The sequence below is a fragment of the Rhamphochromis sp. 'chilingali' genome, assembly GCF_963969265.1.
Source record: "Rhamphochromis sp. 'chilingali' genome assembly, chromosome: 13".
NCBI classification, from domain to species: domain Eukaryota; kingdom Metazoa; phylum Chordata; class Actinopteri; order Cichliformes; family Cichlidae; genus Rhamphochromis; species Rhamphochromis sp. 'chilingali'.
Window position 1 is genome coordinate 30,040,470 of NC_137940.1, and position 19,294 is coordinate 30,059,763.

The 19,294-nt window shown below is 41.5% G+C and overlaps 2 protein-coding genes across 2 annotated transcripts in view; both read right to left on the bottom strand.

The window, feature by feature from the left end:
* Window positions 1-892: 892 nt before the first annotated feature.
* On the bottom strand, window positions 893-3,003 carry smim32 (small integral membrane protein 32). Its single transcript, XM_080900899.1, has 2 exons — window positions 2,317-3,003; window positions 893-1,974 (listed from the first exon to the last, which is right to left on the bottom strand). Exon 2 carries the CDS (start codon window positions 1,938-1,940, stop codon window positions 1,599-1,601), a length of 342 nt encoding a protein of 113 aa, XP_080757025.1. The 5' UTR covers window positions 1,941-1,974; window positions 2,317-3,003; the 3' UTR covers window positions 893-1,598.
* A 9,311-nt stretch (window positions 3,004-12,314) lies between these two features.
* trpc7b (transient receptor potential cation channel, subfamily C, member 7b) overlaps window positions 12,315-19,294 on the bottom strand; it is a 71,622-nt gene continuing 64,642 nt past the window's right edge. The window contains exons 11-12 of the mRNA XM_080900308.1: window positions 18,896-18,971; window positions 12,315-15,851 (exon numbers count right to left, since the gene is read on the bottom strand). Of these exons, the coding sequence (XP_080756434.1) occupies window positions 15,712-15,851; window positions 18,896-18,971 (216 nt within the window). The 3' untranslated portion in view covers window positions 12,315-15,711. The remainder of the gene's footprint in view (window positions 15,852-18,895; window positions 18,972-19,294) is intronic.

The window sequence follows — 19,294 nt, forward strand, 5'->3', positions numbered from 1 at the left end:
ATTGTGGTGTTTCCTGCCCTGTACTGTTTTTGATTTTTGATTTCTTTTCATACACAAATGCAATTGACACAGGGCAATGATTAGAAAATAGATACACAATGCATGTGCAGGGAATCACTGCATAAGGAAGGAATATAACCAATTTTCTGAGTGTGCTAAATAATTGCCCTATTCTTTTTTTTTTTTTTTTTCACAGAATCTTCCAAATAAGCACAACGCTGAGCAAATTTGGCCTTCTGTCTCCCACTTACATGGTGTGATTTCAGGGCTGCACTACAGACAAAAATAGTCACCACGTTTAGCTCTCCAGCGCAGTTTCGAATCTCAAACGAAGCATTCAGTAAACACTGACTGAATATCCTAAAGATAAACATTTAAGTTTCCCTGGCTTAGGTTATTTTGAGATATAAAGCCCAACACTTGAAATTCAGCACTCGGACTTGCACAAACCTGCGCGCACATTACACGCGCACAAGTCCTACACTCACACGCGCGCGGGCACAGGATTACAGAGATAGGCTCGTTTTAGCTGTCCTGGTATGTGAGAGATGTTTTCCAACAACAGGATTGGTGAGGATTTGCGCATTACCAGTGGCACTGAAGCAGACAACAGTTTGGTTTATCGCAAAGGACTCGCCATACTTTTCAGCCTCGAGTCTTCATTCTTCAGAATATTAGAGCTATAAATTGCGAGAGAAAGGTTAATTAAAAGTGAAGGTGCACGATAAGAATAGCAGCCCTGTGGCACTCGTAAAAGCCCCTCTACGGACGCTTTGGATGATAAACAGTTGGCCCTTCACATCGGCCGCTGCAGCATCGTTTTCAGCTTTGCTATTCATTTACAGGCATACAGACGAGAATATTGCCACTTCAGAATACATTTGAATATCTTTATGCGACGCTATAGGTCAACGATCTGGCATTTGATAATTTTACAATGGACAAAAGGTTGGAAATCGTCTGGTGACTGTTTCGTTTCACAAGACAAGACAGTTAAGTTACAGTCTTACAAAGTATTTCACATACAGACTACTGTATAGATCATTTCTATGTTGGCAAAGTGAAACATATTTTAATTAGACAAATCAAATCAAGAGAGAGAGAGAGATGGGGAGAGAAAGAGAGAGGTTCACTTCCACATAGTCAGTGCCAAAATGTGAAGCCAATAAAATGAGGTAACACAAGCTTGGGAGCATAGCTGTAAAGGAATAGTATTGATTACGCTTTGTGCACAAGAAGGTTTCAGCAATTATTTATCAGTAACTACAAGGTTGTGGGTCTCTAATTAGAACAGGAATGATTGGCCACTTATCCTTCCACCAGCCGTAGACCTGCACTCCTCTTTGCCATCTTTTTGATTTGGTATCATGAGTCTTATAACTAAGCACGTGGCATCATATAACATAAACAAGTATTTGACTGAACAGATTCCAGGTTACTGAGGCCTTAGGTTGTCCAAGACAGCTAACAAAGGCAACAACTTCATTTGTCCAATACTGTATGTGCAGCAGCAGCAGTTCATGGGTCGTCCTTAACCCCCCTGACACGAGTCTCTCTAAATACCAGTAATCCAAGAAATTGGACCTTTGGGATCTGGCCTACTTGTAGGAGGTCCGAGCCTCTCTCAGTGATCTGTCATATGGCATGGAGGCGAAGAAAGAGTTCCGGAGCTGACAGTTGATGAAGAACACAATAAGCAGCACCAACAGGAAAAGCAGCAGGCACATGACTATGTAGGTGATCAGGTCCGGTTTGTGGAGCTCGCCCTCCCGGAGTCCTCCTCCCCCTCTTCCCGTGGTGGGTCTCAGGAGTGCATCCACGCTTACAGAGCCACCGTGGGAGGCATTCAGGGAGGAGGGGGCGTGTGTGGTGGATTGTGCCACGAGCACCAGGTCGAAGTCTGGGGTGTCGGTGGAGTTGAGGAGGATCTGTCTCAGCATGGCGCCTTGCGAGCTCACCGACAGCGTTGGTCTTCTGGTGAATGAAAACATGTGGATAAGGTTATGGAGTCTACTGACCCTTTCTTTATTCAGCCTGCCCAGTTTTCTATTTATGATACAACAAAGCGATACAAAGAATCAGCAGATGTCACTTTGCGGCCAATTTGAAAATAGTGTTTTAGGATAAGAATATCAACGTGCGCTTCTGTTAGTCTGACAAGGTCACGGATACAAAATGCAGGACACAGGATCAGTACACGGTGATGCCATCACGAAAGCACTACAAAGTAGCCCGGAGTGACACTGTAGATTTCTCGAAATACTGCTTGACATTGTGATTTCGCTCTTTGCGGAATCCCACAGCGACGTTACTTACTTTGGTGTGAGCTGCGAAGAGTTCCGCAGGTGAACTGAAGAAGACAAAATCTCGGCTCCGCATTCCTCAGCGTCCCCAGCTCTGTCTGCTCCAGCGCCACCGAGGACGCGCCGTGAAAAAGCGGTGGGTCGATAGTTTCAGATATACCCCCACAGACGGGTATGATTATAGCGCAGGGTCTCCTGTCACATCGAATCGAACTTTTTAAATCCGTATGAGCGTGGATCAGACATCTACAGCAAAGCGACACACGCGAGTTTCCACTTGTTGGCTTTTAAATCCAAATCGACTCGCTACGCATGTAGTTGCGCACAGACTGGCTACTGTAGCAGTATCCAAGTGACTCTGGGTTCTGTCAGAGGTGCTGAACTTCAACGACGATCGCTGGTGCGCACACGTGTGCTTGTGCGTCGCTGTGCGCAGTCGGCTAGAACTACTTAGCCTGTGCTTGTACAACGCGCAAAGGAATCAGCGATGCCCGCTGTCGAACTATTTCTCTCTCCTTTTATCCAGTAAAGGATCGATATTTGCTGAATTCACACTACAAACTGTCTGCTCTTACGGGTGCTCCGATCCAGTGCTACTAAAATGAAATGAAAGGAGATATTAATGGGAGACAAAATGCAACAGCACACAGCTTCCCATCTCCTCCCTCGGTTGCAAGTGTGTGTGTTTGTGAAAGTGTGTGTGTACGTGCGCGCGCGTGCGTGTGTGAGAGAGATTAGGAGAGGGCAGGGACAAAGCTAGAGACACGTCACCGGACAAGGACGTGTGTTGTAAAAATCTATCTATTTGTCTATCTATCTATCGTCAGTGTCCCTCCGTATAATTTTAGTCGGTGGTGAGACAAATCTGACTCAGTGCCATTTCTGGCCCGGCGTGGGGAATGTCTCACACTGGTGATGAGAGAACAGGAAAAAGGTGTGAGGTTGGAGAGTGCCTGTAAGAACTAACGGGGTTATTTAATCGTAGGATGGGTCCATCTATTCTACAATTGTCTTACAGTCTTAGTGCCTGAGTTACCCATAATGGTAAACATTAAATGCATTTAAATAACACTGCTGGTCTATTACAGTTTAAAAAAAAACGAAGAAGATCTATTTATTCAAATGTGATTTATTTGTTTTGAAACCTGTGTGTGTCTATGAAATATGTTTGACATTAGTACTCGACACTAAAAAGATGTTCTAAAGATGGTGATCGAAGGACAGTTTGCTCTTACGTGATGTTTCTGAAATGGGTGTGCATACAAAGCGAAAGTCCCCTAAAAGCTGTGCCGACCTGTTTCATATTCATCCGCACCTGTTCCGTCACAACAGAATGGCTGGCAGGCATCGAGAGCAAGGACAGAGGGGCACACACACATGCACATACACACTGTATGCAAACAGCAAATTAGAAAATGACTTTGATGCCGCATTGACACAAACTTGCATGCACACCCACACTCATACATTTGAGGCAAACTACAAATAAAAGACAAACACCCAGAGGTGTCCTGGTGCCCCACATCAACTTTGTATTCATGGATAAAGCGGATTACAGTGAACCACAGTTTGATGGAATGTTAGTGTCATATGGGAAATCTAAATACAGCCTAAAGTCTTGTTTACATAGTGGAGGGATAGCAGTAATTATGTCAGAAGACTCCTGTTTATTTTTCACATTTTAAATATATATGGCAGTCTGCATCCATGCTGTATTTTCTCTCCATGAGCCACCTCATCTCCATCACAGATTCAAACACAAATGCACATGTGAATCTGCAAGCACAAAGGAAATTTGACCCATTTTGCGTGAGTCTCTTCAAGTGGGCATCAGGTTGACAAGTGACCTACTAACACCACTTAATCAGGTGGTGTGGTTTAATTGAAAGGAGGATAAGAAAGGGGAGAAAAAGGTTGTGACATCCTCTAATATATATGTTGAATTATGTCTCACTCTGTGGCTAATATAATAATTATCAGTCTCCGAGTCACAAAGAGTTTTCATTAGGAATGTTGAATTGTAAGCCTCCACCAACTTCATTAAGTGTCTTTGCATATGAAACTTTTTCTTTGTGTTTGTTCATGTGCTCCTTTAAGCCATGTATGCACACGCAAACACTAAATAACACACCACTGCCCCTATGCATCATATTTTTACATCCCACACTTTGAGTTATCTTTGCCTCACTAATTCCCCCGTGTCTCTTTTCCATTTCTCTGTTGTGTGGTCCAACTTCTTTCCTCTCTACACCCTCTTTCTCCATCTTTTTCTATTTCTTAATCCTTTTAATCCACAAAAAAGAGAGGAAAGACGACTCATCCATGAAGCACTGTGAACTCAGAATGGAGATAAACAAGAAAACTAAGAGTTTGGGGATTTTTCTGACTTTAATAATGTTGTTTTACAAGAAGAAGAAGAAAAAAAGAGAGAAACTTAATGTTCCTATTGATGGGAACCTAACCAAAGGCAAATGGCAAGTCAATCAAGTCAACAGGGATTATGTATGTGTAGCCTACACAGTCCAGCCACACCACTCTCTCTTTCTCATTAACACACGCAGATAAAACACGCAATGATACACACGCCTCTGCGCTGTCAGCTAACTGGAGAATTGGGTCTGCTCACGGGCTGTTATTATTTTTTGGATTTTCAGCGGGAAAGATGAACTTCTATAAAGTCCTTCCTCAAAGCTTTCTGCCACTGTTTTACATCAGTAAGTCTCACTCACTATTAATTATTGCCATGTCAAGCGATTGTGAAGAAAAGGGCACTAACAAATGAGGTGGTAATCTGTACTCCTGACGATGCGTTACTCAACTGTTACTGCTAATTCCTTTGAGGCTAAACAGCTAAATAGACTCCGCTGAGTTTTGTTTATTTTTTGCTTCATGAAAGAGTAATATTGTTTTCTTGCTTTCACAGCAGGAGCTTCAATTTGCAGTGCAGTCATTTGCTGCAATGGCAGGAGTCCAATAGCCACACAAACATATACTGTCTGCAGAGGCCATCCATCTCTGCTACACTAACACATAAAAACAATGTTAGCAAAGCCCCCAAATCATCAATAATCAATATTTCCGAACAATAAAACCCCATCTGTTTGTGAGTTAAGACAGGCACAGGCAGATCCACATGACACCTGACAGCGGCGATGTTCCCAGACACACTCTCTAGACTACAAGACAGAAATGACAGAGCGAGACGGATTACAAGAACACTGAAACACACGTGTAGGAGACATCTGGCATGTGTAAACCACAAAGAGGAAAATACACACGCAGCTACACACTTACATAAACACAGACAGAGAAAGGAAAACACAGCACAGACGAGATGATCACTGATGGGTGCATGTGTAGTTAGGGGTCTTTATTCTCTTATGTCAATGCACTTCCATTATCAGTGGGATTGATTGCCAACAAGAACCTAAAACAAGCTAAAAAGATGACATGACAGACATCTCCCCACTTTTATTTGCTCTAATTGTATTCATTTTCTTCCAACTATCTTCTCTTTATCCTCTGAGGGAAAAATCATCAGGCAAAATAGGATTTCTCCTTGCCAGCGGATAAAATGCCCCCCCTTTGGCAGAAATCAGATGCTGCACAATTAGTCACTTGATTATCTCACCAGCACACCAAATGCTGCTTCTCATTTCAGGGAGAATTTATAAGAGATGGTTTTAACTTGTCTTACAGTAAAAGGACAAAAATACTCAACATGAGCAGAGGCTCTCACATCGCAACATTTTAAACTATATATACATTAAAAACCAGCACATTAGCATTCAGTCCTCTTTGTGAGGTCAAAATATAGTTCAATCCTGAAGAGCATCGCCTGAAGGAAATAAAATAAAAGTCCACAGTGAAATTACAATAACATTTTATATGTGGACTCAGATTCTAATCCAGGGCAAGTGGGCTGCACTAAGAAAGCAGACTCAGCCTTTACGGGTCATTTCAAAGTGTAATCTTAGGAAATGTAAGAATGCAAAGATGCTGACTTGGAGATAGCCTCGCTGTTTCATTCTTTTTAATTTTCATTTCAAATGTGAGTAATTTTCAGGAAGTTGTGTTTAGGATCAGTGAAAAATCCTTTTAGGACAGAAGAGCGGGAGCACCTGAGGTAAGCTATTCCCTGGTCTGATATCTGTGCAACAGAACAGAGTTTCACCTTCCTCACACTTGAAACACAAATAATCTGGACGGAGGAAAAGGATGAAGGTGTGGAGAAGAGTGTCACAGGGAGCAGGAAAAGAAACAAACAGATCAAGTGGAAAATAACAGAACCAGTGCTCCTTACTGGACATAAACTTTGATCCCACCATCAGCGTGTTTGTGTAGCTGAGTATTACTTCTGCTGTTTACAGTCACATTCTGGGAATACGGCCTCTGTATGGAGAACAAACAAAGAGATGCTGAAACAGACGAAACAAACGGGAGATTGAAAAAATGCAAACAAGTAAAAACACGAGGGTGGGTGAGTAAGTACAGAAAACAAGAACAAAAAAACAAAACTGGATCCAAACAAAAAAATGACAAAAGGGAAGGAGAGGAAAAGTGAGTCAGAAGATGAATGATAGAGCAAAAGCTATGACCAGCCCATAAAAGGGAAACTATGCTGTAGGTACATAAATAAACTGAGGGGAAATGTTGCTGCAGCAGCTCTGGGATTTTTATAAACATAACTTCCTCTCTACGACTCTTTTCTTACTCACAAATGAGTCTTGCAGAAGACTCATTTTTCTTACGGAAAATGAGTCTTATAGAAAAGTGAATGGGAGAATGTTTGCACTGCAGAAAATGTAGCACCGGGTCCACTAGACTCCTTAGTGGTCATTCCACAGGTGTTGTTCACTGTCACGATTCCAAAGTGGATAAATGATGAGAGCCGACTACTACTAAGTTGTTGATGCTGATGATGTTGATAATGAAATACAGAGTCATGCATGAAAAGTACTGTTCAGTGCTGTATATGACTGCTGTTAGATTTTCAGCATTTATACAAGTCAGGTGGACTGTCGAGTGATATTTTTGCATCCTTTTGCTGACTCTGATAGTTGAATGTTTACCCTGTAAGTTAACAAACGCTCTGATCGCTGGAAAATCTTGTAGATTTTGAAACTACACAATATTGTTGAGCATTTGTTATAAGGTGGTGGTAACAGGTGGCGGTGACTAGTGTTCAGGAATTAAGCTAATCTCTCAGGATCAATACTTTTTTCAGGACAGAAACCGTGGCTCTTCTCAAACATGTAGCTTTTTATTTTTAATAATAAACCTAGAAAACGGACTGATTTCTAGCTTTAATGCTACAAAAACTTTGAAAATGGTGCAATTAAATGGTATTTAGTGCTTTAGTTGAACTAAGAGGCAGAATAATTAAAATCCCAGTAAAGTATCTGTCTGTAGGCACTTAAAGAGAAATTCTGTCAGATGGTCAGGGCAGGAACGGTAAATTAGTTTAATTGTCCTTCAGATTATTTTAAATAGCAGACCAATAAAGCCCTCGCTACCCATTTCTATCCCGAGCCTCAAATGTGGTCGACAGAAAGAGCTCTTTCTGGGGGAAAGATCTTCTTATTACAGAGATGCACACCTGACACATTTATCTTGTGTGAGAGCATTTCATGCTTCTCACTTTGCAATTATGAGTGCACTCATGGCTGCAGACACTCTCATTCCTCAGTGCAGCAGCTCACGCGCCTTAAGGCCCTGTTGAGCCACCTGGAGAGCTCCTCGGAGTTGTCAAACGAGTCCCCTCATCCATCTTGAACCAGCGCAACATTGCTTTAGAGAATTGGTAAAGACTTGGCGAATCTTTCCTTTTGAAACCCCCACACACCACGCCCACCCCCACAGCGTCAGACCTCTCAACTTATCTAGAAATTGCACATTTGGATTTCACCAATGATGAGAATTTGTAATAAGGTCCCCCCCAAAAAACTGCAGATTTTTACAGACTCTCATGTCAGCAAACAGGAGAAAAAGCACAGAACATTCTATGCTGTCTTTTATCTGAGAAGTGAGTATGATTCTAAGGCTGTGGTTACATGCTGTACAGCTGACCTTTGGTTTGTTTAAAAGGTTTTTCTTGATGAGCTTCTCTCCAGAGGGCTTTCCCCTAATGAGGATTGTGATGGGAAAGTGAGAGGGCCTATGGGTGTGAATGGTGCCTTGGACAGGAGCTGTCTTTGTGCGTTATCGTGCAAAAATGATGAGCAACACTGTGGCAGGGTGTGGCTTGCGGATGCCGTGCAGGTGCATCCGCCACACCCCGCCACAAACACATGCTTGTCTTTGAAAGCAAGAGTGACTTTTGAGTTCAACAACACTTCGGTGTCCCATTAATATATTTGTGCAAGCTTTTGTTTGTGTACAAGCAAGCTAGCATTTACTGTTTAAACGTGAGTGTTTGTAACAGACAGTCTGGTGTGTATGCATGTGAGAGTATTCATACTTCAGTGTGTGTAATGTGTGCAGATTTCTGGCAAAGATGGCGTTAGTGCCCGCCTACGTATGTATTCAAGCTTCTAATATTATATCATATGAGGAAGAGTAAGCTTCTACATAAGCTTGTATTTATACAAGCATTGTGTGTGTGTGTGCATGCTGCTAAGTCTGTCTTCTAAAATGGCTTCTAGGCAGTAGGATGGGGAACATGGGAGAGAGTGTAATGTTTCCTCCAAAATCCCTGGAATCTCTGTCTTTCGGAGGCAGGAGGTCACATTGTTCACTGCTTTGCCGGGAGAGAGAGAAGGACTGATGAAGGAGGTGAGAAGGATGGAGGGTGAGGGAGAAAAGGAGTTAAGAGGGAAACAGACAACAAACACTTCCTGGCCCTGGGCTTCTGGGACAAATTACACCACAGAGGGGATGTCAGTTATACTGCGTTGCTCTAAGACACACATGTGTGCACACACACACACACACACACACACACACACACACACACACACACACACACACACACACACACACACACACACACAAATGTCCTCATTGTCATTAACGCCAGCTGATAGGCCAGTGATAGCTTACAGATCATACACAAACAAGCATCAACATACGCACTTCCATAAAATGTTACCTCCAGGTTTAAACACAAACATGGATACACATAAATACACACCTAGCCACAGGGGACTGTCCTCTCCCCCTTCCTCTTCACCCTCTACACCACAGACTTCAGCCACTGCACAGAGACCTGCCATCTTCAGAAGTTTTCTGATGACTCTGCGGTGGTTGGATGCATCAGCAGGGATGATGAGACAGAGTACCGGGCTGTGGTCGACTCCTTTGTCACGTGGTGTGAGCAGAATCATCTGCAGCTCAACATGGCAAAGACCAAGGAACTGATCGTGGACTTCAGGAAGACCAGGAAACACTTGACCCCTGTTTCAATCCAGGGGGTCAGTGTTGACATTGTGGAGGACTATAAATACCTTGGAGTACACATTGACAATAAACTGGACTGGGCTAAAAACACCACAGCACTTTACAGGAAGGGCCAGAGTCGTCTCTATTTTTTGAGGCGACTGAGGTCCTTCAACATCTGCCAGAAAATGCTGAGGATTTTCTATGAGTCTGTGGTGGCCAGTGCGATCCTCTATGCTGTTGCATGCTGGGGGAGCAGGCTGAGGGTCGCAGATGCCAACAGACTTAATAAACTGATCCGTAAGGCCAGCAATGTTGTGGGGATGGAGCTGGACTCCCTCAAGGTGGTGTCGGAGAGGCGGATGCTGTCCAAGATAAAGACAATGTTGGATAACACCTCCCACCCACTCCATGACATGTTGGTCAGTCACAGGAGCTCGTTCAGTGAGAGACTGAGATTACCGAAAAGCACCACTGAACAACACAGGAAATCATTCCTGCCTGTGGCCATCTCCCTGTACAACGCATCCACTTAACACACTGTTTGCTGCTACAACTACACATGTTTCTTTTCCAAATATTTATTTATAAGTGACTTATGTATGTATGTATGTATATATATGTATATATTGTACTATTCTTAGTTAGCGTATTGTCTGTCTTGTCTTAATGTTGGTTTAAAATGGAGCACTGTAACAAAAAATAATTTCCCCCAGGGATCAATAAAGTATTCTGATTCTGATTCTGATTCTGATTGAGTAATACCCTTAAGGCCCAAAACATATCAAAAGTCTCAGGGAGAGCACTGAAGGAAATCAGATAATAGAATTTCCAGTGAATGTCCAAAAGCACATATCCCTCTGAACTGACTTTGTTGCTATGGAGATAGTCCAGTAAGGGTCTGGGCTGCTGTTTGTGTTTTTGTGTGCTTTACAGCATTTCTGTGCAGGATTAAAGGAAGTCTTTTTTTCTTTTTTTTTTTAAAGAATTTTGGCTTTATTGGTCTGCATAAAGAGGCAGAAAGACCAGAAAAAACAAAGTGAGGAGTTGTCAGGGGTTATAATTCAAGGTAATGGATTCTCCTATGTAACTACTTCTTTTCTGCATGTTTAAAATTGTTACTAGAAAGATTTTGCCCAAATGATTAAATCCTATTACACGAGGTGGGATTTTTAGTAGTGGGTATTGTCACGGTCAGAAACTTTCTTTTGGACTGTAGCATAGCCAGCGTGAGCACATAACAGACTTCCTTCACTGCCTACACCATCATGACTCCCAAAGACGAGGAAAAATCCAAGGTATCAATGCCAGTAGTCAAGACAGCAAAGGACCCAGTGTGCAGGCAATCAGATTGTGGAAAAACTTGGTGTGGTAAAAGTAAAAACGATACAAGCCATCTAAATGCAGAGAGCCAGCTGGAGAAAATTAAAACGGGGAACACTTAACAACAAAAGTTAGTAACGACAGCCTGACATAAGACTGAAGGAAAAACACATGTACACAAAAACTCAGACACTAATGAGGATGGGAAAAACAAAAGGAGGGAAGTAAAAACACAGAAGGTCTCTTAAGGAGCTAATCTTCAGAATAAAGCCGAGTAAAGCAGACACACAGAGGGAACACAGGAGTCCCATAAAATGAGCAAAACCTTCAAAATCACAAAGGAAGCAAAAAACCAAACAAAAAAAATCACCCAAAACAAAGGAAGTCTAGGACAAATCTTTACAAGGATCCTGACAGGCAGAAAAGGGCAAAATGAATGGAAGACTTTTTAATCAAAATATTTCTTCTCCTGAAATGACATCTTCTGTATAACCCTGTCGTGTCTCAATAGTCACAAAAATAAATTTCAGTGGAAACAAGGACACCAAAATCTGCTGTTTGTCATCTAAAAGAAGACCATTTAAGGCAGGTTTTAGTGAAAACTAAAGGTGTTTGTTGGCGTTTTAAGAAACTGTTCCTGAAGCGCAGCTCATTATCACAAAAGAAACATTACAGCAAGGTGGGTGTTTATAGAGGTTTGAGGGCAGTAGGACCATGAGGGTGGAAATCTGGCTAAGATGTCCTCAATCTGGCACTATAGCTAAGCTCTAATACCTGACAGAGGGACTTTGAGTTAAGTTATTAGTGTTTCCATGACATCACATTATAATTAACTATAATTGTGGGCAAAGACTATTAAATACGTATTAGATGAGTTTGCATGCTAAGCTGCATAAAATACAAAAAATTGTGGAAACAGAAGGGTGGCACACTGTTAGTGCTCATCACTGTCACCCCTTCCTACCACTGTCCAGGAGCCAGTAGTTGTCTGTCTCTCCATGTTATCCCTGTGAAAGAGTGGCAACCTGTCCATCACTTGTCCCCGCCTTTCACCCAGTGTCAGCTGGGAAGGCTCCAGCTTCAGTATGACCCTGGTTGGATAAGTGGTCAACACAATGGATGATGGATGGATGTAAAGCAGACTATCATGTTGAGGTGCTCATATATATGTGTACAACACAACACAAAATATATGGATATATTTCATTATACATATGTTTTATTAAAAATATTATGTGTATTATACATTTGTCACACTGTGTGAAAGTGTACATTCTGTCTGGGGAACTCCCAGCTGTTCAATGTGTTGTGAACAATGTTGTTGGAGCACAAAACAATTCAGCAGCCACATGTTTATTTTCTTGCTCCAGCACCTCTCATCCACTAGTGGGTAAAGGTAAAGACAAATGCTGAATAATTAAATTCCAGAAGCAGAAACATACAAGGTAAATAAATAAAAAACAACAACAACAACAACAGTCAATATAGAGCTTACTCTGTTTAATTTAAGGATCAAAAATATGACAATATACCATACAAGATTTTGATTTAATTATTAATTCTTGTGTAGAAGTTAAAAATACAGTATTTGAGGAAATGTTCTCTTCCTGGTGGTGGGTCTTTTCATCATTTGCATGGTTCTACAAAAAGGAAACTAATTAACAGCTTTAACACCTAATACAAATAAATAAAGAAATAAGGTCGAGTCCATTTAATTGAAATGAAAATCTGTCTGAAAAGCCTTTATGTATCTGAAACAAATTAAAAAATCATATCTGTAAAAACAGCATTTTAATTATGTTTAAAGCCTTCTGATTAAATACTTACTATCTATTTGAATTAGAAATATACTTGGTCGTATTTTCCTACTAGCGAGTTTAAGCCCTATCTATAAGAATGAAGTCCTATCTGTAAGAATGAAATTATACAGTAGTGTATGTATATATACATACACTACTGTACATTTTAATTATACATATATATGCAGGTTTTAGGTTTTACTGTCAAAGATGACTTGATGGTTTTGGGAACTACCTGGGCTCTGCCTGGCAAACACCCACTTTCAAAGTTGTTTGTTCAAGCATTTGTTTAACTTGGACCACTATTAGGAACTCTAAAGTGATGCAACAGCAAGTCGGTAATTTATCATCAGCTCTTGCTGTGGTCTTTTATTTTCCTGCAATCCTGTTTCAGCCTCTTTTCTGTCTACGTGGCTTTTGTTCTGTGGTGGATGCAAAGTAGAAATTTAAGAGGACCTGCTAACAAAAGATTTTCTTTGACAATTTAAAAACATGCTGTATTCCCTCTCTCGTATAGAGGCTAGAAACATTTTCTAGGCTAATATTTACCAGTGTTTACTTTCTTTTTCTTAATGCCAGTTGCTGCGTTCATGTGTTGAACTAGTGAATAAACACTGCTGAACCAATTATAGTTCTTAAGCAGGAAAAACACTTACTCTGTAGCAGGAGATTAGAAAATATCCTTAAAAAAGCCCTCTAACTCCTGCAATGTCTACTTGCAGGAGAAATAGTGTATACTAGCTAGGACAATTACTAGAACCATGAAAAAAATTCCTAATGACACTGTTGCTGATGGCTGCAATAGGCCCATCTTGACTCTTCCATCTGAGGGCAAATAACTACTGTAACCAGCCACACAATAAAAGAATGATAATATAGTTCTGCGTTAGCTTAAATATATTTACATTTTATCTGATTAATTTCAAGAAGGATTGATGAAAGTGAACGGTATATTCTAATTTTCTGAATTCATAGAAAAAGCCTTGGAGGAACCAGTCTAACCCACTGATTATGACATGGCGTCTCTAAACTTAAATGTGGAAAAATGTGCAGATTGGTGTGACTGCCAGCACTGGATGTTGATGTTTTGAATGAAGTATAATTTTCAAGGATTCAAGAAAGAACCTTGAATTTAAGGACAGGAGCTTCTTAACTAGAGCTACTGGTGTGTCTTTCAGCTTTGGGATGCCTAGTATGTTCATATTTGCTTTAAATCAAAATCTGGGCCTCAGTCACAAACGGGAACGATGATGTATCTGATCCCACAGGTCATCATCGATTTTAGCACCCCATTTATATAATATACTACAATAATGTCCAGATTTAATAACTTCTCAAACTGTTTTATACTTTTTTTTATTTTGTTTGTTTAAACTATTGTTCAGCTACAACCAATGTCTAACACAACACTTTAGTTTATGCTGTTGTATGTCAAATATGTCTCCAAAATAAAATAAAGACCATAAAATAACTCTGCACAGCTTCTGCAGCTGAATTCCAGTTTTACTGCCAGATCACTGCATACATAAATATATCTCTGCATCTCGGAGATTTTCTCTCCTCACAAATGTCTGGCTGCCCTGGAGCAGACTCAGTTTTGCTACCTTCATGGGCTTAACCTCAGTGCTGACCTTCTGGATTTAGAGTTGTAAACATCGTGGACCTGTCATTTTTTTGTTACCATTTTAGAAAACTCGAGACACTTAGTGCTCCAAACACACAGTGGAGAGGGGAATATCTAAAGCAATTATCTCGGCCATACTTCAACACGCTGGTTTAAAGTTGTTGAAACAAGAATGGCCCTCTCGATTTTAAAGAATGGAAGAGAGGTATTGTGAAAGCCTCAGATTAGTTTCTGTTTATCCTAACTGTCATTTTCTTTTCTGGCAGCATGAATGAGGTAAAGAAGAAACTGTCCGAGTGGATTTTTTTTTCTTAAATTACAGTCATTTTGTTCTAGCATGGATCTTCTGGATCTGCAGGACCTAATACTGTCTGTGCTATGAGGATAGAATTCTAAATGACATTAAGATAATAAGATAATGTTTAATATTTCAGTGGTTTATTTAATGACTTTTAAATAGGTGCATTTTTCCTGAATCCATAGAGTCCTGATCATAGGTTGTGCACTATGAATGGATATGCATTAATTAGACAGCCTGCTGTATAAAGGTGTGTGCAGTATTCTCACAGGCATCTATGCTTGCCCCAACAAAGTGAGGACTCAGAAGCAATGCCAGCCTCTCCGGTGTAAATAACAGTGGCAGGTTTTTTTTTTTAAAAGATATTTTTCTCACTTGTTCCTCTCCCCCTCCAGCCCTCTCTCTGTGTCATCCCGTTTCTGGGTTTCCCTCTCCGAGTTGGTGATACATTGATATATCTTGGCAGTGGGTGTGGGGGCTTTTACTGCCTCAGTCTTATGCCCCGTGGTGCATCGTCATATCTCATGGAAGTTGTGTTTTCCTCCTCATTCGTCTCCCTCTGCCTCCCACCCAGCCTGCGAGGCTCTTTCTTCCTCTTCTTTCTCGCGCCTCGTGAAAGACTTTGCCTTTAATTAGAATTGAACTGTCAGCACAAAACCCCTCTGACTCGCTTTACTTCACCTCTGACCCTCTTGTGTTCACAATCTGCTTTTCACATTCCTCCCTAATTGTGTCCTTGCATAACTAAATCAGCTGTTTCACTCTGCCCAGTTTCTTTATGTCATGTTTTTCTTCCACTGTCCTCCATTCATCCTGTCTATCTCATAAACATCCTACTTCCCCTGTCTCTTTTCTCTCCCTCTTGTACTATCAAGGCCTTAAAAATACCTGTGCTCACCCAGCTTTCTGCTCCCAACCCCCCCACCCCCAACCTCTTCCTGATTTCACCCTTTCTCACATTCTCCCCATCTCTTCTTGCAAGTCCTGTCAGTGTCTCATGGTGTTCTTGCCAAACTTGTCGCCAAGTTGCTGGATAAGCAGAGCCAGCTCGCCTGCGGCCTGGGACTTCTCCTCCAGGAGTTCATAGCGGAGGCTGGAAATGTCTTGCTTGATCTCCTTCAGCTCGCCTACAACACAGTCACACACGGACACAGGTACAAAAGAAGAGCTGAGGTATGGCACAGGAATTAGGGCACATTAGTACGAATGATCAAAGACATGCATGCAGGTAGGCAGTAACCTACAGGATCACACAAAAACTGTTGATCCATGTGAGCAATGACATCATTTTACACTGAAGTACACACAGTGCAGTCTCAAACGCAGTAACGCATAACTCTTGTCCCGCCCAGTCCATTTAGAAAATTTAAAAACCTTTTCAAAGCTTCAGTTTCATCTAAAAAGTTATTAGGCTCGTTTTTCTTTCTTCAGTAAACACACAATACTCCACGGTGACAAAGCCATTTTTCAATCTAATAAAACTAAGAGGTGAATATTAAATTTTGAATTTTTTTTAGGCTTCAAATGTTGCTGCAACTAAAACGAAGACAGTTGCGCCTAATTCACCTGAAATAATTAGTACATAAGGTCTCACAGTTAATGGTGTGTCAAAGTGAAAGCCAACCCACTATGTTCACAGAACTGTCTGCACAATCATCACAAAAACCTGTCTAAAGTAACAATTGGGGGAGGATCCAAGAAATTTTCTGCAGCATTCAAAGTGTTCATTGTTCTCTAATGGAGAAAAGTTGAAAACGTATGAACAGTCTCTTTAGATCTGCCTACTTAGCCAAACAGAGTAATGAGAGATGAAAGGGCCCCGATGCAACACGTAACCAGAAATCAGGTGATCACTATTAATGAGTTCCAGAGCTCCTTTGCAAAGATGGGATAACTTTACAAGACAAATTCAATGCAGCAGCCACCAATTAGGCTTTTGTTGTAGATTGGCCAAACAGAAGCCATTCCTCACTAAAAGGCACGTAGCAGCCCGCGAGGAGTTTGCCAAAAGGCACCTGGATGTATTTCTGACCATGCAAAGCAAACTCCTCTGGTCTAATGACAGGATGATTAAACTACTGGCTGAAATTCCCAGTGGAGTGTGTATAGGAAACCAGGCACTGAGTGTTCCCTCATTAATACCATCCCTACAGCCAAACATGATGGGGGAGCATCATACTGTGGGGATGCTCTACTTCAACAAAGACTTAGGAGTACAGAGACACCTGAAAGTGGCTCCCCCATCCAACCTTGTTGGAAATTTTCCAAAATAATGGTATGCCAACCTTGTGCAAACCTCTCCACACTCCGAATACTTATGTTAAAAGCATATTTTAACCTTTTATTTTTTAATTTATACACACACACACAAGCATTTTTACTCTGTCTTTTTAAAGTGTTACAACTCCATTTATATTTTTTAAGTGAACTGAATCTATTAAGACATTTTTATACATACAGTGGGGCAAAAAAGTATTTAGTCAGCCACCGATTGTGCAAGTTCCCCCACTTAAAATGATGATAGAGGTCAGTAATTTGCATCAGAGGTACACTTCAACTGTGAGAGACAGAATGTGAAAAAAAAAATCCATGAATCCACATGGTAGGATTTGTAAAGAATTTATTCGTAAATCAGGGTGGAAAATAAGTATTTGGTCAATAACAAAAATACAACTCAATACTTTGTAACATAACCTTTGTTGGCAATAACAGAGGTCAAACGTTTACTATAGGTCTTTACCAGGTTTGCACACACAGTAGCTGGTATTTTGGCCCATTCCTCCATGCAGATCTTCTCGAGAGCAGTGATGTTTTGGGGCTGTCGCCGAGCAACACGGACTTTCAACTCCCGCCACAGATTTTCTATGGGGTTGAGGTCTGGAGACTGGCTAGGCCACTCCAGGACTTTCAAATGCTTCTTACGGAGCCACTCCTTTGTTGCCCGGGCGGTGTGTTTTGGATCATTGTCATGTTGGAAGACCCAGCCTCGTTTCATCTTCAAAGTTCTCACTGATGGAAGGAGGTTCTGGCTCAAAATCTCACGATACATGGCCCCATTCATTCTGTCCTTAACACGGATCAGTCGTCCTGTCCCCTTGGCAGAAAAACAGCCCCATAGCATGATGTTTCCACCCCCATGCTTCACAGTAGGTATGGTGTTCTTGGGATGCAACTCAGTATTCTTCTTCCTCCAAACACGACGAGTTGAGTTTATACCAAAAAGTTCTACTTTGGTTTCATCTGACCACATGACATTCTCCCAATCCTCTGCTGTATCATCCATGTGCTCTCTGGCAAACTTCAGACGGGCCTGGACATGCACTGGCTTCAGCAGCGGAACATGTCTGGCACTGCGGGATTTGATTCCCTGCCGTTGTAGTATGTTACTGATGGTGACCTTTGTTACTTTGGTCCCAGCTCTCTGCAGGTCATTCACCAGGTCCCCCCGTGTGGTTCTGGGATCTTTGCTCACCATTCTCATGATCATTTTGACCCCACGGGATGAGATCTTGTGTGGAGCCCCAGATCGAGGGAGATTATCAGTGGTCGTGTATGTCTTCCATTTTCTGATGATTGCTCCCACAGTTGATTTTTTCACACCAAGCTGCTTGCCTATTGTAGATTCACTCTTCCCAGTCTGGTGCAGGTCTACAATACTTTTCCTGGTGTCCTTCGAAAGCTCTTTGGTCTTGGCCATGGCGGAGTTTGGAGTCTGACTGTTTGAGGCTGTGGACAGGTGTCTTTTATACAGATGATGAGTTCAAACAGGTGCCATTCATACAGATAACGAGTGGGGGACAGAAAAGCTTCTTACAGAAGACGTTACAGGTCTGTGAGAGCCAGAGACTTTCCTTGTTTGAGCTGACCAAATACTTATTTTCCACCCTAATTTACGAATAAATTCTTTACAAATCCTACCATGTGGATTCATGGATTTTTTTTTCACATTCTGTCTTTCACAGTTGAAGTGTACCTCTGGTGCAAATTACTGACCTCTGTCATCATTTTAAGTGGGGGAACTTGCACAATCGGTGGCTGACTAAATACTTTTTTGCCCCACTGTACCAATATGCAGAAAAGTTGAAAGCGTCTGAAAACTTTCCGAACCCAGTGTTCCTTAAGCACATAATGACACAATGAAAGTGGGCTTTAATGAAGAGGGAATTTTTACCTTCATTAACTTCATCACTCTCTCTGTCCACTTGAGCCTTAAGCACATAACGCTTAATCAGGCGCTTCATGATCTTCTATGAGAAAGAGAAGAAAAAGAAGATTAGACAAAGAGGACGTGTCAAGGGGATGTGACGACGGATGCTATATTTACCCAGTAAACTTCTCTGATTGCATATTTCAAAACTCATCCACGCTTGTGTGTAAACATAAGCACAAAGCTGTGAGGACAGTGAGTGAGTACTGTGCCTTTGAGATAGTAAGTGAGACACTGAGAATAAATCTGTGGCCAACAGGGATCTGCTGCAACTGTTTCCAAGCTTCAAGCTGTCAATTTCTGCATGTAGGCACTGTGAACATGGGTCAGTACTGGTCACCCCACATGTAGCATACATGCACA

Bases quoted from the DNA above. Each gene is read 5' to 3' on its own strand.
- smim32 (XM_080900899.1), bottom strand. From the start codon at position 1,940: ATGCTGAGACAGATCCTCCTCAACTCCACCGACACCCCAGACTTCGAC.